Here is a 25653-nt window from a genome sequence, read left to right as displayed (position 1 = left end):
AGCTATTTCCCCGTGAAGATTTATTCAAGATGTATTTATTCTTTTTCATTTTTCTCATTTAATAATTGGTATTGTTGTTAAGTTTATTGTATATAATATGTCAACTAAAGAAACAATTTTACAGATGCTGTATATTTTTTAATATTTTATGAAAATATTTTTTCATTACATTATTGGTTACTGATGTATAAATACATATAATTCCATATTATTTATAATTATATGGCAATGAAATCATTTTGTTTTTTTACCTTAATAATTAAATGAAAATGAAACATAATATCATTCAAAGTTAGCCGGCATGGACCAAATGGTCAAAAAAGCTTGCCCACTTTTGCCTTCAAGGGTCAAAATGGCTCAGTACGGGACTGGTGAAGCCCGGAAGCTCCAGATCCAACGATTAGGTGAAGTGATTAAACAGTTGGTTGCTTCATTTTTAATGATTGACTAGTACTTACATGATAACACGAATTGAGCCCAAAACACCTCCCAACTGTTGAATTTCAATTCATTACACAATGCCAAACTTTTTGATGCCTGTCGTGGATTCAGAAACTCTTTCTTATCAGTCAGTAAATAAGAATGGTGCAGTGCTCCGGCACGTTTTCATCCACAGAAGATCCAGATACATGGAACCTTCCAATACCAGCTTCGAAGTTTCTTTGGTTCGGTCTTCGGCGAAGGAGCTGGTCACAGATCTTAGTTTTCGTGGGTTTTCTTTGACTGTCTTTTGAAAAGGCGATCCCAACCTTTCTTTGGCCATGCAGGCAGATCTTCCTATTGGCCTTGTCTTGAGTAAACCCTTCAGAGAGCTTTCATTAGTTGTCGCATGTCAATATCAAACACACACACACAAACACACTCACACACACGCATGTGGTATTCCAAACAGTTTGACAATCTAACATACAATTATTGATATTATCATCAATAATTAGGAGATACACAGCACTAAATAGTGTGATTGCTCATAATACCGTCAAAAGAAGCAGCTCATTTTCGATTTGTTTTGAAGACATGTGTCCTCAAAAACACAACCGGAAGCAAAAACATCACTGCCGCTGTTGTAAAGAAAGTAACGACAATGTCCACATTGTAGTAGGCGTACCACGGCAGCTTGTAGGACTCGGTCCTCAGGTGAGCTGCGCCCTTGTGCCTCATGACAAACTCAATCCAGAAGAGGGCGTTGTCGAGCGGCGGGATGGGCTGATCTCTGTGCAGCCTGGACAGCCTCTGCATGCTGTTCCTGTAGGACGGATTGGTAAGAACTTCCTGTAGGGCCTTCAGGAAGCTGTCATCTTTATCCATCGAGGCTAACGTGACCACCACAGCCGCTCCTCTCTCCGTGAGGCGCAGCAGGTTGTCATGCTGGTCAAAAAACAAAGGTATTCCCACTACTGGAACGCCATGGTAAATCGCTTCTTGGACACCGTTCGTCCCACCATGAGCCACGAAGAGCTTCACTTTGCGATGTCCCAGGAGGTCATTCTGCGGCATCCAGTCCACTATGAGAGTGTTGTTGCCCAAAGTGGAAGGTTTTGTTCCTCTGTAGCTCCAGATGACCTTCTGGGGGAGCTTAGCGAAAGCCGCCGCAATTTCATCAGCGAAGTCGCTAGGAAGTTCCCCGATGAGAGTCCCCAAAGACATGACGATGACTCCGTGTTGTCCAGAACTCTGCACAAACTCCTCCAGGTGGTTGGGAAGAGGTTCTGCAGGCTTACATTGGAAACCTCCTATGTAGATGATGTTGGGCATGGTGGGGCGAGGAAACTCAAAGACAAAATCCGCTCTCATGAGCCACATGTCTGCTTTTTGAAGAAGTTCATCAAATCTCACCTCTGGGCCAAAGAACTGGTTGCAAACAGCCTGATATTGCGGTATGATGGTAAAGGCGTACAGAGCTTCCCCGCTGACAAAGTACACAAGATTCTTGACCCTCTGAAGAAAAGTCATCTTATTAGACAGTCCAGAGCCAGTCATGGGAACGTAAGACAAAGGCGAAGGCGCCAGGACCAGATGCCCCTCCTTACACATCACCCAGCGCACATTATAAACCAAAGGTAACTGTAGAGCATGAGCCAAAATGACACCCGTGCCCATGGTGGGGTCAGTGAGGAGGAGGTCATACCGACGCTCCTTCAGACGAGACATTAAATTGTCGTCTTGTAATATGGCACTGGTCAATGTGCACATGATCTTGCCCGTACCGGACATTGCTTCAAACATTTGAAGCTGCAGACGCACAAAGTTCATCACTGAGCTTCCCTCGCGCTCCAGAGCAAAAGTCGTTTTCATCAGGGAGTCGACAAAGGCCGGGTCGAACGCTTCGTTGACAGACACCGTGATGGGGCTGTAGTGCGGCATGCTGTCCTTGATGTACCAGCTTTTGTCGGTCCGAATCACGTCCACGGAGTGTCCGTGAGAATGGAGTGCTTTAATCAGGACCTCCATGTTCACCCAGTGGCTGCCCTCGAATGGGACCACTAGAATTTTGCCACAGTAACAAGCTCTCCATGACGACAACAACAACACGAAGGATGCTTGAAAGAAAAGCGAGTTTCCATGCAGGGGCATCGTGAACCTGAAGAAGAAAACAACATGAGCTCCGATTTCACTTTTATTTTCAAGAGTCAGATTGTAAACGTACCTTATTTATACGGAGCAGCCGAGATCATACACACCATATTGGATTCCTCAAGTGTGACTTACTGAGCGGACACATGACGAGAAATCCTTTGCATAAGCGAACATTAGCTGTTTTGTTTTCCCTCTTCTGGAATGCTGATCCGTTTCAGCCAGAGTCACATCTGTTTTCACTTTTCATTGTACATGTGACTGAGTTTTATTTCCCTTATTTTATTTTGAAGTAACTACACTGTGCACGGCTGAAGTGGGACCTTATGGTTCATACGTCCGGCTCGCAGTTTAGAGGTTCAGGGTTGGAATTTCGGCTCTGTGGGTTTTCTCCCAGTACTCCCGTTACCTTACACGTGTTAATTTAAGTGTCGAGGTCAGGGATGTGCTTTCATCATGGGCCACTTTGTAGCATGGTTGCTCTCAACGGCTGGTCATAATGGCAAAATCGTCTATATTTTGAAATTTGACATCTATTCAATCGACAATTTATATTAGAAATGTCGATTTACATGGCAGGGAAAAAAGGCATGGTTCTGCTACCTTAAAGAAAGGTGTGGGGCATACATTTTAACTCAAGTTTAAGTTATCAAATATGGTTCCTTACTCTGTCAAGAGGTACATGGCCCAAATCTAGAAGAGAATAGTTTATTTCACGTTTTGTTTATTGTTTTATTCTGTAACCCTTGTCCTCATTCACCCGAATGTGTCTCAACTGGAGTCTAACCAAGCTGACTTTGGGTGAAAGGTGCAGGTCACTCTGGACTAGTCCGACAATCGTTAGGCACATAGAGACAAATCACCACACTTACACCCGTGCACTATTTTGAATCTTTAATGAAAATAACACACACAATTTTTGCATGTGGGAGTAAGTTGGGGTACCCAAGGAAAACCCATGCGCGGACAGACACAACACAGGAAGGCCAAAGGCAAGATCCGAACCCCAGATTCCGTCTTTGAATTGTGAAGCAGACTGCTTGTCCACGTATTTAGCTTCCAAACGTAATTCCGTTTCACTACAAGGATCATAGGAAAAATCTGAAGGCACATACAAACACATTCTACGAATAAATAACAAACTCACTTTTAACAAATGATTAAGAATTAAATCTTCCACCCTCATAGAGCGTTCAGCTGTGTGTCATTTTGTAGTTTATGATCTGGTGATTCAAGCATTTGGTGCAGTACCTTTTAGTGCTGCGATTAAAATGCACTCACACTGACTGCCCGGGTTGATGTTTATCCGCAGTCTCTTCACGCAGACGCTTCAAGGAACATGTTGGTACGGATGCGTGGCATCACTCAGCTGCAGGTCCGTGCATGCACACACGACAAGAAACGGAGCTTGTTTTGTGCTACAGAGGAGAATAATCCCAGTGCTGGCTGAAAAAGGGCAAAGTCCAACAAAACATGCTTGAGTTTACCGGTTGCACTTTCACCTCAAAGGGGAAGTCTGCAATTCACAAAAAAACAAAACACTTTTGGGTCAAAATTTTGAGAGCTATGAGTAAACTTGACAATAGTACATTAGAACATGAACATGCCCATTACTCGTTTGCGAACCACTGATTCAGAAGCACTGATGAATTTGCGAAATTTCTGCTTGCCAGGTAAGTTTATCACCTTTTTTGGATTTTTACTTTATTTGTGTTATACTGTAGTAACACTCGATACTTCACGCTACCGACATAGCGTAATCTGGACCCTAGCCGCTGATGTGCCTCACTTCCATGTCAGCAAACCTTCAAAGGGCACCTCCAAAATGTTTGGGGACGATAATGCTGGCCCATTTGTAGATAACCGGGATGAAGAGGAGAGCCGAGCCCAGGACAGACACCAACAGGAACGCCCAGAGAAACATTCGATCCAGAACCTGGGCAACAAACTTCCAGTCCTGTACCACCTGCAGCCCCCACACCCCAAAAAGAAACAAATAAAAGGCAATTAACTGTTTTGTTCTGGTGCTCGTGTGTGTTTTCTCCGGGTACTCTGACTTCCTCCCAAATTTCAGGCTCCAAAGGCTTGATTTCTAACTTTTGTAATTTTACATGAAGACTCCCACAAGGTTCAGTTCTTGGCCCTGTGTACCACCTGCAGCCCCCACACCCCAAAAAGAAACACATAAAAGGCAATTAACTGTTTTGTTCTGGTGCTTGTGTGAGTTTTCTCCGGGTACTCTGACTTCCTCCCACTATCTCAAAGACCCATTGTGAAATGAATTTCAGGCTCCAAAGGCTTGATTTCTAACTTTCGTAATGTTACATCAAGACTCCCACAGGGTTCAGTTCTTGGCCCTGGATCGTTTATAATCAATATGCTTCTGTTTGGTGACATTATATGGAACAATAACATTAGTTTTCGTAAATTTACTACAGTATTACCCAAAGTAACTCAGTCAAAGAATCGTGGTGTTATATTTGACTCAACTCTCGATATACATACAGACACAAGGGTGAAGTACAAAACCACAGGACAATGGCTGCTGGGCTACAAGTGCCACACAACTAAAGTGGAAAATAACAAACCCAAATAATTGCTGTAATCTGGAGGCATGCCGTGCTAAGATTAAACTACGGTCTATGTCAATTTTTTTGCTTTTGAACCCTGATAAAACTGAGATATTGATGACTGGCCCCGTTCGTCATCAGCAAATGTTTCACGACATCACTCCGAGTCTCGGTAAATTTACTACAGTATTACCCAAAGTAACTCAGTCAAAGAATCGTGGTGTTATATTTGACTCAACTCTCGATATACATACAGACACAAGGGTGAAGTACAAAACCACAGGACAATGGCTGCTGGGCTACAAGTGCCACACAACTAAAGTGGAAGCACTGGATCCCACAATCCTGGTTATGCAACCACTTTGTCAGACCCATGAAACAGGCCCCTGCTTGTCTTTTGTACTCCTGCTCTCATTCCTTTGGTTAATTTCTTGCAGGACATGGGGATAAAACAGCCATAACTGTGGAGGCAGATTGTGGGCAGACAACAAGTTCAGTGAGAGAAAACTTCGGGAAAAATGTCTGTGCCTTTTTGCAGCTGTGACACCATGAACGAATGTGGGAAACTTCCTGGATTCTTTTGTTGTTGTACTTTGAGGGTCATTTTATTTATAAGCAGCCTTTCCCACAGCAGATGGATTGGTTTAATCCATCAGGTGACCTTCCAACTTGTGGGTAGCTGAGGTCGATAAAAACCCCACAATTTGTTTTGCTATTTTCACATTAGCTATGATTTTTACAGTTTCACAGAATGAAGGAGAACCGTTAATTGAGCTCCGTCATGCAGGCATTCTTTGAGGAGTTTTGGCATCAAGGTTTGCTAGACGCCGTCTGCATACAAATGGCAGGAGGCATTCACTGTTGCCCTATCAAGTGTGAAGTATTTTCAGAACAGGGAGCAGTGCATCCAAATACTTGAGAGTAGCTCGGGGCTTGTATGGGCAAGCTCGAGTGTCAGACATTGGGTTCCCAGCACTGATGGCTCTGGGCAGAAGAATCGTCAATTTTGCATCCGACCTTTGCATGGATCTTCAAATGCCGGATGGCATTTCCAGAAAGTTGGCGCGTGTCACTGTCTTTGTTTCACGGATGTGGATTGTTGCCTCCACATTAAATAACGAAGCGCTGACCTATGTACATGCACGTACGATGTGCACACTGCACTTAGCCATCGTCGATGACCCATAGCCTCAGAGTACTCTCAGTGATACCCTGAGAGTGCATGACCTTAGAAAATATATATAATATTTTTTCATCACCATGTGTGTGTGTGGGGGGGGGGGGGTCTATCAAGTTTTAAAAATAACTGTGCTTTCATATTATGTAAAATAGATGCAGATCAAATAACAGACTCACCTCTCTGACCTCATTTTCTTTCACCACATGCATGGTTATGTAGCGGATGGAATCCAGCGCAGCTTGGATGTTGTGTCTGGCGTGAGAGAGGTCGCGCTCAGTCGTACAGTCCTTCATCAATCCCAATCCCAGCACCCGTCCCGTGTGTGCCGCTCCCGCTGTGCCGTAGCGGTCCACGTGGCCGCGCATGCACAGCACCTTGGGCAGTCGATGCAGGAATATCCTGCGCACCCACGGCGCCATGCTGTTATGCGTCGAGGAGGAGCGGTGGTGGACGTTAATGGTGAAGACGGTGATGACGATGGAGAGCGTGACGAATATCATGGTGAAGACCAGATACTCGCCGATGAGAGGGATGGCCTTAGACGAGGAGGGGATGATCTCCTCGATGACCAGCAGGAAGACAGTGAGCGACACCAGCACTGAGGTGCACAGGGAGATCTTTTCGCCGCAGTTGGAGGGCAAGTAGAAGACGAGGATGGTGAGGAAGGACAAGCCGATGCAGGGGATGATGAGGAAGAGGGTGTAGAAGAGGGGCAGCCGGCGGATGATGAAGAAGTAGGTGATGGTGGGATATGAGACGCCGCCGTCCACCCTCAGACCGCGGCTGCCTGTGGCCTTCACAATCTCCCATTCGCCATTGTCAAAATAGTCCTGCCTATCCACGTGGAAGTCCTCCAGAATGACGTCGACCTGCCGAAGAAAGATCACCTGGACGTCACACGACCGATGTCTACGCCTCAATTTTGAGATGCAGTGAACCGTGGTTCGCCATTCACGAATTCACCTCTTTGCATTTTTTTCTGTGGAACCCATCTCGAACTTTTTGTTGTAGTACCTCACGGTACCACAGAATGGCGCCAAAGCACAGTCTTATTTCAATGCAAAAAACACTGTCTTATATTCAGGCCAATACAGTATGTTGAATTGATGCATCTTGACAAAGAGACGAGAGATCTTCAGTTTGTTGGCTTAGCCTGGCTTGTTAGCGGACGTTCTGGAGAGTCTTCGCCACGTGTATGCATTTGCTCCGGAGAGTAGCAATTAAAAAGCACAAGTTAACAGCAAGTTCTCTTGTTGCTGGACAATTGCTATTTTTTTTTTTTTTTACTGCAGCAAGATACACGCCTGCAATCTCACGCTTGCGTCACATTCTTTTCTGAATCAAATAATCACCTGAGAGCCGTCGTAGGTCCACGAGCCAAATTTCATGGAGCAGTTCTGCAGGTCAAATGGGAAGAAGGTGACATCGATGGTGCAGGCGGACTTGTAGTTGGCAGGCGGAGTCCACAATATGGTGCCGTCGTATTTTACCACTGCCTTGGTCACGGTGCCCTCGAAACGACCGTCTGAACTGAGTGTAGAATTTGGAGTGAAAATGTTCACCGACAACAAACCGTTGGATGTGCTGTGAATACTTTCCGGATGCACTGTATGTATAGCGTAGGATTGATCCATCATGTTGCATACTTATCATACAGCACGACGTCTGGGAGCCACAGCCTGTCGGATGGCACTCGTATAGTGGTGATGCCCAAGTAGTCGTCGGGGTCCCACCTTAGCTTCATGTCGGTCCACTCCTGCATGACAGGCAACATAAATTGTGTGTAATCTGGATGGTAAAATAACATGAAAGCATCGATCTTTGTGAGATACAAGATTTGTGTGTGGGTGTGGGGGGGTGAAGCAGACGTCTGGTCACCTTTCATGTTAATCCACTTGCCTGTTTCATCCACACATTGGTGGTCATCAGCTGGTTCTTTTCATCCTGGATGGGGAAAACACAGCAGAAGCTCGATTTTATGACCACTGATTGAATTTTTACGACAACACCATTGAAAATTATTGTACGTTAAATCCGCACCACATCAACGAGTTGGGAGATGGCCAGTCCAAACTTGACGTAAATGGTCTGGTTCAGATATTCCACCGGGCGGACCCACTTCTGATAGTTCCCAAAGAGGTATTTGAACAGCTTGTCTTCGGCTTTTGCATAGGAGGAAAGTTTAGGAACACCTGAGAGTGAAAACAGCAGAAAGAAACGTGGAATTTTTCTTGAATCAGGCAACGTGACAAGATGAAGAAATGATCTGACGTGGAACCTCCTCGCTTTTTTTTAAATAAAATGAGATTCAAGTGGCCTCGGAGTAAGCGCACAGTCCCTGCCTAGTGTAGGTGACAAACAAAGACATACGAGCTATCAATCTCACTCAGAATGAAAGCGTTTTTTTTTCTTTCACACTCAATTTATAGGATCTCGCTTCGCAATGCCTGGTATCGATGCGGAGAAGCAATCCCCTAATAAATGAGACTGTTATCCACCCATTCATCATCTTTTCAAGCTCCCCTCCTATTAGGGTCGTTCCGCCTGGCTGAGACTCCCAAATCGATATTGGTGTTCTCTCTGCCATCCAATTAAGGGTGAGACATTGCTGCTATCTGCTTTATTATTAAAACAAACAAACAAACAAAAAAACGACCAGAATTCATGATATTGATAACACTGACATGAATCAATCACATGGATTGTAACTCCTCCCCTGCACTCAGTCAATCAAAAGTTTGATTTGAAAGTGGAGCAAGTGAGTGTGCTGTATGTAAGGCCGGCAAATTGTGAGGAAACAATTGTACAGTAGGACACCGGGAAGAGAAGCCTCCACTGTAATGGACGCCGTGCCTCTATTTAATTCCTGGTGCTTCATTGAGTTGAATAAATACACACCTTACTCCAAAATAGGCGCCTCCTTTTTTTGGCTCTGAAATCTGTTCCTAATAGATATTACTTTCAAGCATAGTACAGTATGGCGGGGGAGGGGGCGTGGTTTACAGTTGGCTTGGTGCGGCTATCATGTCCCGAAATTTTTTTGTTGATGGACCGTCAGGTGCGGAAACATCGTTGGCGATGGGGTGCGGCCGTCATGTGCTGAAACATAATTGCTGATTCGGGGGGGGTGGTTGCTAGCGTTGCTTTTGAACCCTGATAAAACTGAGATATTGATGACTGGCCCCGCTCGTCAGCATCAAATGTTTCACGACATCACTCCGAGTCTCGGTAAATTTACTACAGTATTACCCAAAGTAACTCAGTAAAAGAATCGTGGTGTTATATTTGACTCAATTCTCGATATACATACAGACACACGGGTGAAGTACAAAACCGCGACACAATGGCTGCTGGGCTATCAGTGCCACACAACTAAAGTGGACGCACTGGATCCCACAATCCTGGTTATGCAACCACTTTGTCAGACCCATGAAACAGGCCCCTGCTTGTCTTTTGTACTCCTGCTCTAATTCCTTTGGTTAATTTCTTGCAGGACATGGGGATAAAACAGCCATAACTGTGGAGGCAGATTGTGGGCAGACAACAAGTTCAGTGAGAGAAAACTTCGGGAAAAATGTCTGTGCCTTTTTGCAGCTGTGACACCATGAACGAATGTGGGAAACTTCCTGGATTCTTTTGTTGTTGTACTTTGAGGGTCATTTTATTTATAAGCAGCCTTTCCCACAGCAGATGGATTGGTTTAATCCATCAGGTGACCTTCCAACTTGTGGGTAGCTGAGGTCGATAAAAACCCCACAATTTGTTTTGCTATTTTCACATTAGCTATGATTTTTACAGTTTCACAGAATGAAGGAGAACCGTTAATTGAGCTCCGTCATGCAGGCATTCTTTGAGGAGTTTTGGCATCAAGGTTTGCTAGACGCCGTCTGCATACAAATGGCAGGAGGCATTCACTGTTGCCCTATCAAGTGTGAAGTATTTTCAGAACAGGGAGCAGTGCATCCAAATACTTGAGAGTAGCTCGGGGCTTGTATGGGCAAGCTCGAGTGTCAGACATTGGGTTCCCAGCACTGATGGCTCTGGGCAGAAGAATCGTCAATTTTGCATCCGACCTTTGCATGGATCTTCAAATGCCGGATGGCTTTTTTTTTCTTTCACACTCAATTTATAGGATCTCGCTTCGCAATGCCTGGTATCGATGCGGAGAAGCAATCCCCTAATAAATGAGACTGTTATCCACCCATTCATCATCTTTTCAAGCTCCCCTCCTATTAGGGTCGTTCCGCCTGGCTGAGACTCCCAAATCGATATTGGTGTTCTCTCTGCCATCCAATTAAGGGTGAGACATTGCTGCTATCTGCTTTATTATTAAAACAAACAAACAAACAAAAAAACGACCAGAATTCATGATATTGATAACACTGACATGAATCAATCACATGGATTGTAACTCCTCCCCTGCACTCAGTCAATCAAAAGTTTGATTTGAAAGTGGAGCAAGTGAGTGTGCTGTATGTAAGGCCGGCAAATTGTGAGGAAACAATTGTACAGTAGGACACCGGGAAGAGAAGCCTCCACTGTAATGGACGCCGTGCCTCTATTTAATTCCTGGTGCTTCATTGAGTTGAATAAATACACACCTTACTCCAAAATAGGCGCCTCCTTTTTTTGGCTCTGAAATCTGTTCCTCATAGATATTACTTTCAAGCATAGTACAGTATGGCGGGGGAGGGGGCGTGGTTTACAGTTGGCTTGGTGCGGCTATCATGTCCCGAAATTTTTTTGTTGATGGACCGTCAGGTGCGGAAACATCGTTGGCGATGGGGTGCGGCCGTCATGTGCTGAAACATAATTGCTGATTCGGGGGGGGTGGTTGCTAGCGGCCGTGATGGCCAGGACCGGCCCGGAAATACACCGGCCGTTCGGGAAAAATTTACCTGATTTACAAGAATTTCCAACGGCCACCTCGCCCCTGAAGGTGAGAATGTTGAAATGATGCATCTGAACTGACGTTCTGAGATTTTTGTATGTTGGGGGGAGAAAAGTTGAGCTTCTTCTTAGTTGGAAGTTACGGAGAGTCTTCACCGCATGTGCATTGTACATTTTTTTAAAAAGTCAAATCATCTGAGAACAATTTCATGATTTGGGGCTCATAGTTTGTGGTACAGTATATCTATGATCAATATTGGCAATAATAAATATTTTAAGGAGAGGATTTGTATTACTCGCCATTTTTTATTTTTTTAATATTTTATTTTTTATAATCACGGCAGTGCTCGCTCACCGTCTCCCGCATGGGCTTAGTGTAACATCGGTAAGCGGCTTCTTTCTGTACCCTGACGCTGTTCAACCACGCCACTGGATTGTGCATTTATTGAGACGTTGGCAGTGTCGACAGGCAACTTACGCAGCGAGTGGCACAGGTGGCAGCAGTGCAGCAGCGGCAACAACAGCAGCACTGCGAGAGAGGAGGCGGCCGCCCCCTTCGCTCTGTGCATCGTCTTAGATACAGCGCTCAGGCATCGTTGCTGCGGAAGATGAAGCTGCATTTAGGAGCAACATTTGAATCATTAAAAAAAAACAAAAAACAAACCAAAAAAAACCCATAAGATGAGCATCATAGTAGCATGAACGCGGCGTGAAAGCATACCTGTCTCTGAGTGGCATCAGTGAATAGAGAAGCGATGCTCACAGCTTCTCTCCTCTTCCTGCCTCCCCTCTTGCCTCTAGAAAGCACCACCCCCTTACCCCCTGAAATACAGGCACAGACACACACACACACACACCCATACACACTCACACGCACGCACGTACGCACACACACGCACACTGCACACATTTCAGCCTAAAGCTATACAACTGAACAAGAGCAATTATGAATCCCTTCCTCCATGTGGAAAGCAGACCTTGTTTGAGGTCATATTTCCTGAAATAAATCAATAATTGTGAAAATGCTGAAGAGCATGTAAACAAATATTAATCAGTACTAAATGAGATTTTTTTAAATTAAATGTGCTTTGTGATTCATTTAAATACATCTTGAAATAGCTCCAAATGCCAAATTATGCTTAAAAAAAATGCTCAACAAATTCCTTGAAATGGGGGAAATTTTACTGAAAAACATTGTCAAATAATAATGCCAATAATCAGTGTCATCATGGTGTGATGGTGTCAACCACCAAATGCTTAACTGCAATTAAAAAAGGGGTTAATTCATGATGTAAAAAAGCTTGTGATTTCTTCATTACCCAAGATATCTTAATTTTAGAACGTTTTCATGGCCCTCTGGAAAGTAAAAAAAAAAATTATATAGGTTTGAAGCCAATTGAAATGTCATTTTCTGTGTCATTTTCTGTGTGTCATTCTCTTTCTCAGTAATTTACTGAGGTGAGGCCAGCCTCCACAAGGAAAGACGAAGTCAAGCCAACAATAACACTGCATTACGGGAATCCACCGCCAGCAGCACTGTCGCCCTCCTTCAAAACAAAAGCTTAACAACTAAGGAATGAACATCAGATTTAACATGTTAAGAAATACAATAACGTCTCTGCGATCAGGCACCTCGGGAGTACGCAAAAGGTCTCAGGATTGCACACAGAAATGTTTTTGAATTGAGTTTGAATTATACATTATTTTATATCACTTACTACGAATACACCCTTTTTGAAAAAAAATAAAAAATTCTAATTTCGTTGTCCTGCATCGAGACCAGAGCTAAGATACACTAGTCCAATGGTTCTTAACCAGAGTTCGATCGAACCTCAGGGTTCGGTGAGTCGGTCTCAGGGGTTCGACGGAGCCTCTGCCATGGAGGGTAAGACACACCGACTCAACATGTTAATTAGTTATGACACGCCCACTTGGCCATCACTGGCTGCAGATGATCACATGACATTGCTTGTCCAATCAGTGCTGTAGGAAATTTAGTTCGTTTTGTAGTCAATGTGTGACTGTCGTGTGAAGTACGTGCCGTGGTACAATTAAAAAAAAAGAAAGTAAACTTATCTCTTGAAATTTTATTTACTTTTTTTCTTTTTCAATAAATGCGTTTTTTAATATATTGAATTTGTAAAATATATATATAAATATATATTTATTTTTCACTGATTAAGGGTTCGGTGAATGTGCAAATTTACTGGTTGGGTTCGGTACCTCTAAAAAGGTTAAGAACCACTCCACTAGACCTTGCTAACTTGGTGTAGGGTGCTGATGACGACAGAGTGGGTGTGGGGAGATTTAAGATAAGATTTGAATGAGACAAAGTACATAAAGTCATTTATAGTCAGTATCTGGGTCTACTTTATCTTCCTCGGGATTAACAAACGAGCCATTTATTAAATGGAAAAACCCCGAACTGCAAACGACTCAGTATCGTCAGCCGTTAATATTACACTTATGTAATGTTTCCTGTAAATTTCAAATGGTACAGGTACCAACATTGCAGGAAAATGAACATCAAACACCCTCCTCGACGGTCCATAATTCAATATTCGTGAAAACGGGGAGACATTTTTTCTGTACATTTGCGGAATTTGAAGACCAATGAGTGAAAGCGGGACTGAATGGGTGATGCGATAGGATGACAAATTGATGGACGAAAGGAAGATTACCATTCAGTGGTACCATAATAATCGCACAGAGGCCATGTAAATGAGTAACTCCGTATACACACACGCTTTTCACTGACCTCTCCTCTCCTCCGAAGTGTGCCCACGCAGTTGAGCGAAGCCGTCCTCTCCCATGCTGCCGAAACTACGTTGAACGTCGCACGGAAAGCACGGTGTTGACTGAAAGATAAGAAAAAAACGACACAACTGCGCAGTAAGTATGAAACGTTTAGACGTAAGTGACATGTTTCCCGTGGCATCCATTGGGGTTTGCTTTTGTGTACAAATAATGGACGCGGAAAGTTACGTAGTCGCAGTTTTATCACGTACGCTTCCCTGAAAAGAGACTCAAGCCTTACAATTTATATAATGTTACAGCAGAAAGAAACGGAAATTAAATGCTCCTGAGTATATAATGTACTGTAATAATAAAAACAATTTGCGACACATAAAAAATGACTCTGTCGAGTTTATCATTGTACTGTACTTTGGATTACAGTCAGTCCTGTAGATTTGTTAAAGGCGGTGATCCCCAACCACCGTTCTATGTGGCACAGCTCATGTGCCAAATTTTACCTGTGGGGGGGGGAAAAAAGTGTCGACTGCCGCCGGAGCTCGAATACATAGAGTTAAAAAAGCGGTGTGACATTACTTGATTGTATTTATTTGAAGACTTGAAGTACACACGTTTGTGTTTTGGGGAGTTTCGGATTAATAAACAAGATTTTGCACGAACAATAACATAATCATAAATGTGCTTGCATGCAACGATCAAAAACTGCGTGGAAAAGCAAAAGAAAACAGTCGCGTTTGCAGGGTTGACTCGGGGTGCTTTCAACGATCACCGAAACAATCGGACATTTGAAACATACGTGGACGCACTAAAATCAAAACATCCGCAAGTCAACTCAAGCAGGGCATACCATTTTTTAATCCGGGAGTAACTACATTGGTATGATACTTGTCCGCACAGACAGACTGAGAATTAGAGAAACATAGATCTTTTTTTTTTTTTCATAGTGGAACATGTATTTCCCCGTCAGGAATAGATGCTAGCACCCCGTTACATTTCTGTCTATGGTTCTTTTGGGGTGATTGTTATTTTAAACTTATTTTTGTTCATCAATTTATCTTAACTAAGGATGGATAGATGTTTACACTTAATGTTTACGGAACCCATGCTATTTGTAGCTGGCCAATGTCTGTGTGAAAAGACAAGCAGACCAATTACCGTACTGCTACCATGGGGAATGACTAATATGAAGCCTGTGGTCAATGCGAAATTGAAGTGGGAGTTGCAAGTTGACCAGCTAGTCACAGGCACAACGCATAATGACACGAGTGATTGATTTGCCTGATTGACACGGTACTATGCCCACAGTTGGTTGAGCTGGGATTTGATTGGGTCTTAGCTTGCTTTGCTCTTTTCTTGCAGATGAGGCCTACGTTTTGCTGCAGCGCCTTGCTGCTCTTCATTTTGCTTCCCCGAGCCTGTCAGTGTGGCAACATCCTGGTCTTTCCAATTGAGGGCAGCCACTGGGTGAACATGGACATCCTTATTCAAGAGCTGCACTCACAAGGGCACAACCTGACCATCGTACGGCCCAGCAAGACGTGGTACATCAAGGACGCCGCTGCCTACTACAACACCATCAGCGTTCCCGTGGAAAGAAGCTTGGACCAAAACTTCATCACCGGCTTGGTTTACGAAATCATCGAGTATGAAAGGGGCTCGATGCCTTTTGTGACATTCCTCCACATGAGTGTGGGCATGTTTGGGGCTTTTCTGGAAGCTCACAAGACGGTGAGTGAGTTCGCAACGGCACTTCTCGAGGACCAAGACATGATGAGGAAACTGAATGACAGCAAGTTTGACCTGTTGCTCACTGACCCCTGCTGGGGTGGGGGCGCCATTGTGGCCAAATATTTGAACCTCCCTCTGGTATACAACGTCCGCTGGATCATCGCTACCGAAGGCCACCTCGCATTCGCGCCGTCGCCGCTATCATACATTCCTATCACGGGAACTGGTAATACCAACAAGATGACCTTTTTTCAAAGAGTCAAAAACGTGATTGTATTTCTCATCAGCTATACGCAACATCACCTGATCCTCAAGAACACATATCAGAAAATATGTGACAAATATCTCGGACCTGATACCGACATGCAGCATTTGCTTCTTTCCGCTGATCTGTGGCTCATGAGAGTGGACTTTGTCTTTGAGTTTCCACGCCCCACCATGCCCAACTTCATCTACATGGGGGGTTTTCAGTGTAAACCTGCTAAGCCTTTACCAGACCACCTGGAAAAGTTCGTCCAGAGTTCTGGAGAGCACGGAGTCATCCTCATGTCCCTGGGTACCTTTGTGAATGAACTCGTCGCAGACTTGGCCGATGAAATCGCCGCGACTTTCGCCAAGCTCCCCCAGAAGGTGATCTGGAGGTATAAAGGCACTCCACCTTCCACTCTGGGCAACAACACTCTCCTGGTGGACTGGATGCCGCAGAACGATCTGCTCGGACATCCCAGGATGAAACTCTTCGTGGCTCATGGCGGAACAAACGGCCTCCAGGAAGCAATTTACCACGGAATTCCCGTGGTGGGAATACCCTTGTTTTTCGACCAGTATGACAACCTGGTGCGTCTCACAGAGAGAGGGGCGGCAGTGGTGGTCACGTTAGCCTCAGTGGATAAAGATGAGAACTTCCTGAAGGCCATACAGAAAGTTCTTGCTAATCCATCCTACAGGGACAACATGCAGAGGCTCTCTAGGCTGCACAGAGATCAGCCCATCACGCCGCTCGAGAACGCCCTCTTCTGGATTGAATTTGTCATACGGCACAAAGGCATGGCCCACCTCAGGACCGAGTCCTACAAGATGCCCTGGTACACTTACTACAATGTGGATGTCTATCTGTTCCTGTCTGGGGCTGTGCTGGCTCTGCTTTTAATTTTTATGATCACCATCAAATGTTTGTGCTCTGCTTTATGTAAGAGGAAAATGAAACGCGAGTAAATAAATGACACAGTTTTGACATATATGTCCGGTGAGTCACCTATTCATGATTCACCATTCACGAACTCACTTCCTTGCGAAGGTAAACTTCTTAAGATGATACAGAGAAAGGTCCGGATCACTTTTAACAGTGACGGAAGTTTATAATTTTAAAGTGTTTTGTATTTGTTTGTGTGTTGTAAACCCCCTGTGCAATATTAATGAAGGTGATTTTACCTGATGTGGAGATGTTGTCTTTGATGACAAGTAGCATTTCCCTTGATGCTGACATGGTCACTCCACAACTTTATGTGCATCAGTTCTTCCTGCATGTTCCCTCATAATAGTCCTTTTTACTTGGTGTCAAACACCACTTCCACTTGACATGAAGTGTAATGTACCGTTAATGTTGTTTCATATTTTTCCCCAAAGTTTCTTGAGAACGTCTCCCCCTAAAAAAAAAAAAGCCTCAAACTCCAATCTGGAGTTAAGAAATGATTTCTGCTGGTCGCCATGGGGTATTTGATTTCCACATTATAATCGTTGTGACCACTAATCTGCTTGTAGTACAACTCAAAAACGCTAAATGGACGTAAGACGACTTACGATTCATTGCACTTTACTGTTGTCTACATGGTTTTAAAAAGTGCTCGTGAATTGATGAGCTAAATGGGCAACCTCTGATTTCTTAACGGTCATGTTCTCAGACACATTTTAACATGAGCAGTTATCATACAAGTGTAAAAAGTTCATTGTTAATAAAACGAAATGTACAAGTGAATTGTGTATTCCTTTAACTTTGAGTAGTCCTCAGCGGGATAGCTAGCACATTCGCCTCACAGTTCTGAGGCTCTACTTTGAAAAACAAAACGGAGAAAAAAAACCCCAATTTACTGCAAGTTATCTTAATTATGCTTCTGCTAAAGCCCGCTTGAAACCAATCACCTAACATGCATGTTTTGGGGATTAGGAAAAAAGCAGAGCACTGAGAGAAATCAATTGCAAGCACGGATAAAACATGCAAACTCCACAGAGAAAGACCAGAGCCGAGATTTGGACCCAAAAGTTCAAAACCATGCAACATGCTGCCGCTCAGGTTATGAAACCCTTCAAACGGACAAAGATTGCATTTTGGAGAATTTGAGGCGTGAATACTGTGTGGATATTGTCAGCCAAGGGTGGAGTCCAGAAAATTTTACAAGTCCCCCTGAGGAGACTGTTGTTGTTCCCTTTATATGGCTTAGCCTTTAGTTTCATTCAACTTAGCAGGAAGTCTTGTTTACAAATTTTGTGCTGCGACTTTGTATTTGATGTGAAATGGGTTGGATTCATGGTCGAGGGTTTTGATTCCATAAACTGGACAGTGTAAGCCAGAAAAAAAATCCATACACTGTGGGGCAACACACTAGGTATCCGATTGTTAGCATTTACGATTGTGTTCAATCACATTGGCAGCCTCTCAAAGCGAAAGGGTGTAGCAAAAGTTAGTGGATGTTGAAACAATAGACGGGAACGTTTCAAAGCAGCAAAAGGAAGTACTTCTGAGAGCCTGTTAAGAAGGAAACCCCGGAAACGTCTCCAAAGACTTAACAGAGATCAACAGCTCAAACTGCAACAGACACTCGGGCGGTTGACTGCTTAGCGTGTCCGCCTCACAGATCTGAGGTTCAATTCCGGTTCTGGCCTTCCTGTGTTTTAGATAATATCCGAATATTACGGCCCTGGTCAGGCCGGGCCACTTTTTCAACCCATCTGACACGGTCAGCAAGTGAGATGGACACAAATAGCCAGCATAGCGCCAGATGTTAAAAATGATAAAAATCAATATGTATGTACACCACTTAAGAAAATATTTCACACTGGGCAGGGATCTCATTTTACAGCCTCCGACACATCCCAATCTGGCAGTTTTTCGAATGACATACCGAAGCATTCCAAGCACCACTATAGAATGTGCAGCAGTTCAACTTTACAAGCGAGTTTTCCCCTTTGACCTATCCTTATCTGCACCCGAGTGTTAAAGAGCATGAGACTACAATGTCAAAGTCCTGCCTGGGCTGGAACCGCAAGGACTAACAAGTCCTCCTCAGTAGAAGGGAATCTCTTGACAGACGAACTACATTTGATGTCAAATGAGGTAATATTGATCTTTTGTACGAGCCACTTCTTAAATTGATGCACACGCAGGTGTGCGCGTGAGTGTGTGCGTGTCATGTGCATGTGAGTGTGTCATACTTCTGTCATGTTACGCTAAAGGTCATGATGCATTCATGTATATATTGTGTTCTAAATGATTATGAAAGATTGAAGTTTTATAAACGTTTGAGTTTCGGTGTTTCTGTGGAGGTTTTTGCATGTAGTTGGTTCTGTGATTCACACCCACTGTGCCTTGGCTCCTTTGGGTGGAACATTTCTCTTCATCAATTACTCTATCTAGGCCTGTGACAAGTGCCGTAGTGATTGGTAGAACAATTGAGATCAAAGTTACAATTTTTTAATAGTTAACAGAGCCAATTAAAGGGACATGACATATATTGTTCCATAGTATAAAATTTTCCTCATGTTTAAGCAAGTCATATTTGTAACCAGTATTGGGGGAAAAAAGGATCCCTCTGATTAAAAAAAAAAAAAAAACTTGGGCAAGTATTTTAATTCCTAGCGAAAGGAATGAAAACACTGCACTTTTCTCAATTTAAGCGAGATCATCTATTTGGAAAAAAAAAGCGTGCGAATCCCAGACCAAACGGATTTGTTCAGAAGGTGTCTTAAGGAAAGTTTCTGTCTTCCTAATTGTAGAGTGAAGATGCTACGCTTGTGGGTTGGCCTCTTGTTTTCCGCTCTATGTGCGACTTCCGCATATGGCGGCAAGGTGCTCGTTTTTCCACTGGATGGAAGCCACTGGGTGAACATGAAAGTCATTATCGAGGGACTGCACTCGAGAGGCCACCGGGTTGATGTGGTGCGAACGGACGACAGCTGGTACATCAAGGAAAAGTCCCCGTTCTACAACGCCATCACGCTTGACGTGGAGTCAGGCTTCAGCAAAGACTTCATTGTGAAGTTTGTGGAGCAGTTGCTGCACATCCAGCGGGAAGGGAAGTCCGCCTGGACTCGTTTCAAACTGGAAATGGAGCAAGGTGAAAAGGCCTCACAGATGCACGAAAAAACAGCCAAATTGCTCGAGTGGATTTTTGAAAATAAAACCTTGGTGGAGTCGCTCCAAAGTGCCAAGTATGACCTTGTTCTGACGGATCCGGGAGTACCAGGCGGTGTTATTCTCGCCCACTGTCTGAAGCTACCACTCGTTTTTAACGTGAGATGGACCAGCCACGGCGAGGGCCATTTAGCGATCGCGCCGTCCCCTCTGTCGTATGTGCCCATGACGGGAACGGAATTTTCTGACAAGATGAGCTTTTCTGAACGAGTTCTGAACACTTTGGTGTTGCTCTTTGGGGAATATCAAATATCAAAGTATATAAAACCGCATTATGAAAGCCTGATTAAGAAGTATTTAAGCCCTGGTGAAAACTACCAGTCACTGTTCCAGGCAGCAGACCTGTGGCTCATGAGAGTGGATTTTGTCTTTGAGTTTCCTCGCCCCACCATGCCCAACGTCATCTACATTGGGGGCTTCCAGTGTAAACCTGCCAAGCCTCTACCGGCGCACCTGGAGGAGTTCGTCCAGAGTTCTGGAGATCACGGAGTCATCATCATGTCCCTGGGGACTCTCATTGGGGAACTCCCCAGCGACCTAGCTGACGAAATTGCCGCGGCTTTTGCCAAGCTCCCCCAGAAGGTCATCTGGAGGTATAAAGGGGCAAAACCTTCCACTTTGGGAAACAACACTCTCCTGGTAGACTGGATGCCGCAGAACGACCTTCTGGGACATCCCAAGATCAAACTCTTTGTTGCTCACGGCGGGACAAACGGCGTCCAGGAAGCCATTTACCACGGAGTTCCAATCCTCGGGCTACCGCTCATTTTCGATCAACGGGATAATCTGCTCAGGATCGGAATGAGAGGAGCAGGGAAAAGCGTGGATATATTCACCATGGATCATGATATCTTTTTCCAGGGCGTACAGGAAGTCCTGTCTGATCCGTCCTATAAGAAAAACATGCAAAGGCTGTCCAGGCTGCACAGAGATCAGCCCATCCCGCCGCTCGACAACGCCCTCTTCTGGATTGAGTTTGTCATGAGGCATAAGGGCGCAGCTCACCTGAGGACCGATTCCTACCAGCTGCCCTGGTTTGTCTACTACTCTGTGGACGTGCTCCTTTGCTTATCTTCTGTCGTGCTGCTTATTCTCGGTGCTCTGAGCACCTTTTTTGGCTGTCTTTGTTCTAAAGTCTGCCTGCAAAGAAAAAGTAAACATGATTAAAGTTACGTAAAAGTTACTTGAGTACCAATGAGCCGCACATTTCACCTGATCATAAGTCTAGTCTGTAACATTTAAGTCTTGCGGAAATTGCTTTTGTACATTTGGCGTAATCCACCGAACTGCCGGAGTGAATAAAGTCATACACTGTTTGTGCAAGTCCTAAGTACCGTCACATCTAAGACTCAAGACTTAAAATTCATATCGGTCCATCATTAGTGTAGTTAAAGCGAAGCAAGCCAAGTCATCGCTTTGAGCAGGTCATACAATCTTGCTCAGTCACAACACATATTTGCACATTTGCTGCTTTGCGCTCATTGTCCAGCCAGTACTTGTTTGCTGTACGAACACATTCACAATCCCATAATTTCTCAAGGGTCCCAAATTCGTCTCCTTATCGTCTCTTTCTTTATTGTCTGCTCAACTAAATGCATAACCAAAATAAAGTTGAGTTAATGTTTGACCATTTCTTCACATATATGAAGCTGATGTAACTTACTCGCCTTTGTAGCTTGTGCAGCAGTGACGGATGATGTTAGTGAATTTTTCCCTTATCAGCAAACAGGAGAGGGAGTACAGAGGGACTTTTGCTCCACCATTCATTTGTATTTCTCTGTGCAAAATACCTGTTGTAATTTAAATGCCCACACATTTACCAACCACTCTCATAATTATTTAGCTTACCATATATTTCGTGCACCTCCTATTTGCAAAATTGACCTCCCCTCAAAAAGAAAAAAAAAGTCATGCATTTCCAAATTGAAACTCACGTACAGTATGTGCACAAAATCCTTGATGGCTGTGGAATACAAAAATAATTTATTTTATTACAAAACAACAATAAAACAATGTTGAAACAGAACATGGTTGGATATAAATCAAGTTCAGAATTTTTTTTTTTTTTTACATAATTGGGGAGGGATCATTTTCAGGCAGGGTGAGTGTCAGTGCGTGGTCAGTTTGTTACAAAGCACCTCAAGACGTCCTGGTCCGCAGAGAGCTCATCCTAAGGACGGTGAGCTCGGCGACGTCGGCATCTTGCAGCTCCTCCACTTCTTGTTGGCAGCTTTGCCTGATGACGTACACGACAAGACCCACGCAGATGACAATGAGCAGGATGATACCTAGAACCTGCGACACGAAATACATAATCGAGTGGCATGTGAGTCTCGCCGTTGTGGCAATATTTTCAACCATACTGCAATAAACACTGCATGGGAATCATCAAGACTCAAGAAGAGGAGAGATTGTACAGAGTAAATGCGCACGGATTGCGGTGTACAAACAAGGTCTACTGACCTTGCAGCGACTTATATACTTATGCTAAACATAAATCAGGTAAGAGGTTTAGCCACCGGGAGCAAAAACCATAACTTTTGTTTTCTTTTTGTCCTGTTCCTCTAGACAGGACAAACGTGGTCTTAAATAGCCTGCATCCTTTTTACTCAGCGGGACATAAATGTGACATCCACATAGCAGTGGAATGAAATACCATGTTTTCCTTGGATGGAACTGCAGAATAGCAAATACAGTTAAAACAGCAGGGGCCCCAAAACAGAGCCATGTGGAACACCATAAAATCAAACACAATAAGTTCGATATTACTGTGAAAAAAACAAAGAGTTAATTCCTGACTAGAGGGGTGATTGTACGGAGTAAACATGCACGAAATTCAGTAAACAAAGGCCTTTGTCCACTCACCTGAGAGAAAACAAAGAGCTGCTGCGAACGCAGCATGAGCTCCTGCTGGGGGACACCTCCATCAGTTATTGGCTCGCACCACTTTTGCGGGGCCGCCCTGTCCACCAGCACAAATCTACCCTCCCAGTCTGTCATAGCGCAGGCGAAGTACTGACCATCCAGGAAGAGCAAAATGAGCCAGACGACGGCGGGCACCACGCTGGAGAGCGACACGCTCCGGCGACACCACTCGTCACAGCGGCACCCCTGGATGATGAGCATCAAGGTGAAGGCCATGACGGCCGGGATAATGAAGAAGGCAGACGAAAACACGCCGTTCCATGTCGGGTTGCACGGACACTCGAACTCCAATTCCACCAGCTTCTCCAGTCCCATGAGGATGAAGCCGAATGCCACGTTAGAGACCAGCGGACTGTTGCTAAGTTCATCTTTGAGCCTGGTAAGCCATTGTTGTTGACTTTCCATACTAGATGGGTCCAAGAAATGGAGTTGCAGTGAAAAGCCTCAAAGAGGGTCTTGTGTTGTGAACACATTGGCAACGGCTAAGTGATGCGTGATTAACGCAGGCAGCCCTAAGTTCTCCCCCTCGGGGAACATGCCGCACTTCCACTCTCATTGGTTTCGAACAAAGGAGGCGCTGACATCTCCACTGCTCATTGGCCGGGGCCAGGTTTCAGGTGGGGTTACTTTTTAAACAAACTGGAGGGAGGGCTGCAAAGTGGAGCGCAAAGACAACGGCGATCACATCTCAGAGTCTCGTCTCTTCAATGAAGGATGCAATTGACTCACAGCCGCCTTAAAAATTGGTTTGCTTCAAAAGCGTTGATCCTCATTTCACAAATTAATTTTGTTCTAATCAAGGCCACTGTAGTTATTGAAAATTGAAGAAACAACTACAAAATAAAACGTAAAAAATTGAAATAAAAACAAAAAATAAGACTAACATTTATTAACACATTTTTGAAAAAAATAAAAACTAACCAACCTGCTCTAAAAATGAATCAAAACTAACTGAAAACATAGTCAAGGCAAAATAAAAACTAACTGTAATTAAAAAAAAAATCAAACATTTATGACCCTGATGCCGAGAGGCAAATAAGTCATTTTATTCCATCCAAATGAATGGGAATAGAATCACGATCTATTTTTGGATGTATTTGGCGCACCGCGTTCCCATCAGAATTGATCAAGGTTGTTTCTGTGGACACTTCGCTAAACTGTCCACATGAGGTCGCACTTGCAGCAGCGCAGATTCAATAACAGGGGCAGACAAGAGGGGATTAACAAGGAGGCCATGTTGAACTTTTCAAGGGGATATGCGTGTACGCACAACCATTCGATTAGCGATGACATAAAATAAATAATAACGTACATTAAAAAAAAATCGCCTTTCCGTCTGATATAATGATCATCATTAAGGCAGCCGACTGGGAAGGACGCAAGCGTCTCGGTGAAGGCCATCATCGTCTCCGTCGACCGAATTGCAGCATTAATATTGCACGAGAGACAGTGGGGCCATAAGTAGAGGAAGTCACGTGGTCGCCGGCGCGCACTTCCTCTAAAATGCAACACGATCAAATGAAGGAGAAAGAGAAGGGAGATGTGCACCTTACACGCCGCGTGAAATAACCAACAACCTGGGAGGCGGTGGATATTGGAATCGTCAGCGTCCGTGCGTAATTACGCGCCCTTTTAAAAGTCCTCAGGAGTGAGGTGAGCCAATGCGCATCAGCTTGCGCATCTTTGAATCTTCCCAACGACGCTGTGGACAATCTCTCTGACACCCCCTCCCGCACTCCCTCCATCCTCCTCTGCAATCCGACGAGGCTTTTCCGCCGCCGATGGCCGCACATCGGCATCCCTGAGAGCCGTCGGCCGCTCCCGCACCATCCATCGCGCTCCCTTTTTTTCTTTCCCTCCCTCCAATAGAACCACGCATCGGCTTTTGTTTTTCCGCCCTGTCCAACGCCAAATCGAGGAATCTGCTGCCATGCTGCGCTCGTCTCTTCACCTCCACCATCATCATTATTATCATTAGTCGAGCTTGTGATCGACACAAGATCATTCATTTCCCACTCCCCCACCCTTCCATCACCCACCCTTTGCATTTTTTTTTTGGAGCGAGACCACGACGGGATGCGTCCTGGTGCAGTGATGCTGCTCCTGGTCCTTCTGGGCAACTTGATGCCGCCCTTCGTCACGGCTCAAAACGGTAAGAAGAAGAAGAAGAAAAAAAAACATGTGACCCGTAGCGTGACTGATGCAAACACAATAGAATAATAGAGGGGGCAAAGTGACTTTAAGAGGATTTGGACTCCACTTCCTTGCGCTGCACTTACACTCTAAGATGCAGGAAACGCTTCATGTGAAGTCGTTGAGAAATGACTTATTTGACTTTTGTGCAGGGTGTCCTTTCATGCATTTTCCTGGTGGCTGGACTAACCTAATTCTAATCAAAATCAAGGTACCGCTCAGCTATTCTTTCGTGTTTGCTGGGCTTGGACTAAGAGTTGCCACTGAGGTTTTATCTGTTTTTAAACCCGCGAGCAGTTGGCCACCCACCCCTGCCCTCAAGACTCTCCGAGTATTTTTTTGTACTACAAATACGGGGCCCAAAGCGAGTTCAAACATATCATTAATGCCCAACTGCGTCTGTGTTGAAATGAAGTTCTGAATTACACCTT

At 44.4% G+C, this 25653-nt stretch overlaps 6 protein-coding genes across 15 annotated transcripts in view; 3 read left to right on the top strand and 3 right to left on the bottom strand.

Moving 5' to 3' along the window:
- Nucleotides 1-314: 314 nt before the first annotated feature.
- On the bottom strand, nt 315-3935 carry LOC109513911 (UDP-glucuronosyltransferase 2C1-like). Of its 3 annotated transcripts, none has more exons than XM_019866630.1 (2): nt 3826-3935; nt 315-2581 (listed from the first exon to the last, which is right to left on the bottom strand). In XM_019866630.1, exon 2 carries the CDS (start codon nt 2572-2574, stop codon nt 994-996), a length of 1581 nt encoding a protein of 526 aa, XP_019722189.1. In that variant the 5' UTR covers nt 2575-2581; nt 3826-3935; the 3' UTR covers nt 315-993. The 3 variants fall into 3 exon arrangements, with proteins under 3 accessions (XP_019722189.1, XP_019722192.1, XP_019722188.1); XM_019866633.1 differs by having other exon boundaries at nt 3856-3912; XM_019866629.1 differs by lacking the exon at nt 3826-3935 and adding an exon at nt 2648-3331.
- On the bottom strand, nt 3456-14042 carry chrna5 (cholinergic receptor, nicotinic, alpha 5). Of its 4 annotated transcripts, none has more exons than XR_002167891.1 (9): nt 11936-12273; nt 11693-11828; nt 8365-8516; nt 8224-8268; nt 7971-8080; nt 7677-7854; nt 6501-7193; nt 3826-4540; nt 3456-3675 (listed from the first exon to the last, which is right to left on the bottom strand). XR_002167891.1 is itself a non-coding variant. In XM_019866626.1 (9 exons), exons 1-9 carry the CDS (start codon nt 14025-14027, stop codon nt 4382-4384), a joined length of 1629 nt encoding a protein of 542 aa, XP_019722185.1. In that variant the 5' UTR covers nt 14028-14042; the 3' UTR covers nt 3456-4381. The 4 variants fall into 4 exon arrangements, 3 of the variants coding, with proteins under 3 accessions (XP_019722185.1, XP_019722183.1, XP_019722184.1); XM_019866626.1 differs by adding an exon at nt 13973-14042 and having other exon boundaries at nt 3456-4540; nt 11936-12036; XM_019866624.1 differs by having other exon boundaries at nt 3456-4540.
- On the top strand, nt 13992-17671 carry LOC109513910 (UDP-glucuronosyltransferase 2C1-like). Of its 2 annotated transcripts, none has more exons than XM_019866628.1 (2): nt 13992-14106; nt 15328-17671. In XM_019866628.1, exon 2 carries the CDS (start codon nt 15328-15330, stop codon nt 16909-16911), a length of 1584 nt encoding a protein of 527 aa, XP_019722187.1. In that variant the 5' UTR covers nt 13992-14106; the 3' UTR covers nt 16912-17671. The 2 variants fall into 2 exon arrangements, with proteins under 2 accessions (XP_019722187.1, XP_019722186.1); XM_019866627.1 differs by having other exon boundaries at nt 14036-14127.
- A 915-nt stretch (nt 17672-18586) lies between these two features.
- LOC109513940 (UDP-glucuronosyltransferase 2C1-like) lies at nt 18587-21729 on the top strand. Its single transcript, XM_019866682.1, has 2 exons — nt 18587-19027; nt 19687-21729. The coding sequence occupies exons 1-2, from the start codon at nt 19023-19025 to the stop codon at nt 21269-21271; spliced, it is 1590 nt and encodes a 529-aa protein (XP_019722241.1). The 5' UTR covers nt 18587-19022; the 3' UTR covers nt 21272-21729.
- A 100-nt stretch (nt 21730-21829) lies between these two features.
- On the bottom strand, nt 21830-24653 carry LOC109513944 (protein FAM26F). Of its 2 annotated transcripts, XM_019866688.1 has the most exons (3): nt 24578-24653; nt 22970-23680; nt 21830-22399 (listed from the first exon to the last, which is right to left on the bottom strand). In XM_019866688.1, exons 2-3 carry the CDS (start codon nt 23432-23434, stop codon nt 22244-22246), a joined length of 621 nt encoding a protein of 206 aa, XP_019722247.1. In that variant the 5' UTR covers nt 23435-23680; nt 24578-24653; the 3' UTR covers nt 21830-22243. The 2 variants fall into 2 exon arrangements, with proteins under 2 accessions (XP_019722247.1, XP_019722246.1); XM_019866687.1 differs by lacking the exon at nt 24578-24653 and having other exon boundaries at nt 22970-23811.
- The window catches only part of nptnb (neuroplastin b), a 31731-nt gene continuing 30159 nt past the window's right edge, over nt 24082-25653 (top strand). Inside the window, exon 1 of one of the 3 annotated variants that reach the window (XR_002167901.1) lies at nt 24082-25181. Coding sequence is in view for 2 of the 3 variants with exons in the window: in XM_019866684.1 (XP_019722243.1) it covers nt 25106-25181 (76 nt within the window). In the remaining variant the exon portion in view is untranslated. The remainder of the gene's footprint in view (nt 25182-25653) is intronic. The other 2 variants (XM_019866684.1, XM_019866683.1) reach the window with 2 other exon arrangements.

This window comes from Hippocampus comes, unplaced genomic scaffold (genome assembly GCF_001891065.2).
Source record: "Hippocampus comes isolate QL1 unplaced genomic scaffold, H_comes_QL1_v1.1 scaffold82, whole genome shotgun sequence".
NCBI lineage: Eukaryota > Metazoa > Chordata > Actinopteri > Syngnathiformes > Syngnathidae > Hippocampus > Hippocampus comes.
Note: the sequence above shows the minus strand (reverse complement) of the source record. Positions and strands in the feature narration are given on the sequence as shown.

Excerpts from the sequence above, each read along its gene's own strand:
- LOC109513911 (XM_019866630.1), bottom strand. The coding sequence starts at position 2,574 with ATGCCCCTGCATGGAAACTCGCTTTTCTTTCAAGCATCCTTCGTGTTG.
- chrna5 (XM_019866624.1), bottom strand. The coding sequence starts at position 12,124 with ATGTGTGCAGTGTGCGTGTGTGTGCGTACGTGCGTGCGTGTGAGTGTG. Across the intron at positions 8,269-8,364 it reads TCTCCCAACTCGTTGATGTG|GATGAAAAGAACCAGCTGAT; the intron begins GTGCGGATTTAA and ends TTCCCCATCCAG. Across the intron at positions 4,541-6,500 it reads AAGAAAATGAGGTCAGAGAG|GTGGTACAGGACTGGAAGTT; the intron begins GTGAGTCTGTTA and ends TGGGGGCTGCAG.
- LOC109513944 (XM_019866688.1), bottom strand. The coding sequence starts at position 23,434 with ATGGAAAGTCAACAACAATGGCTTACCAGGCTCAAAGATGAACTTAGC. Across the intron at positions 22,400-22,969 it reads AGCTCTTTGTTTTCTCTCAG|GTTCTAGGTATCATCCTGCT; the intron begins GTGAGTGGACAA and ends TTCGTGTCGCAG.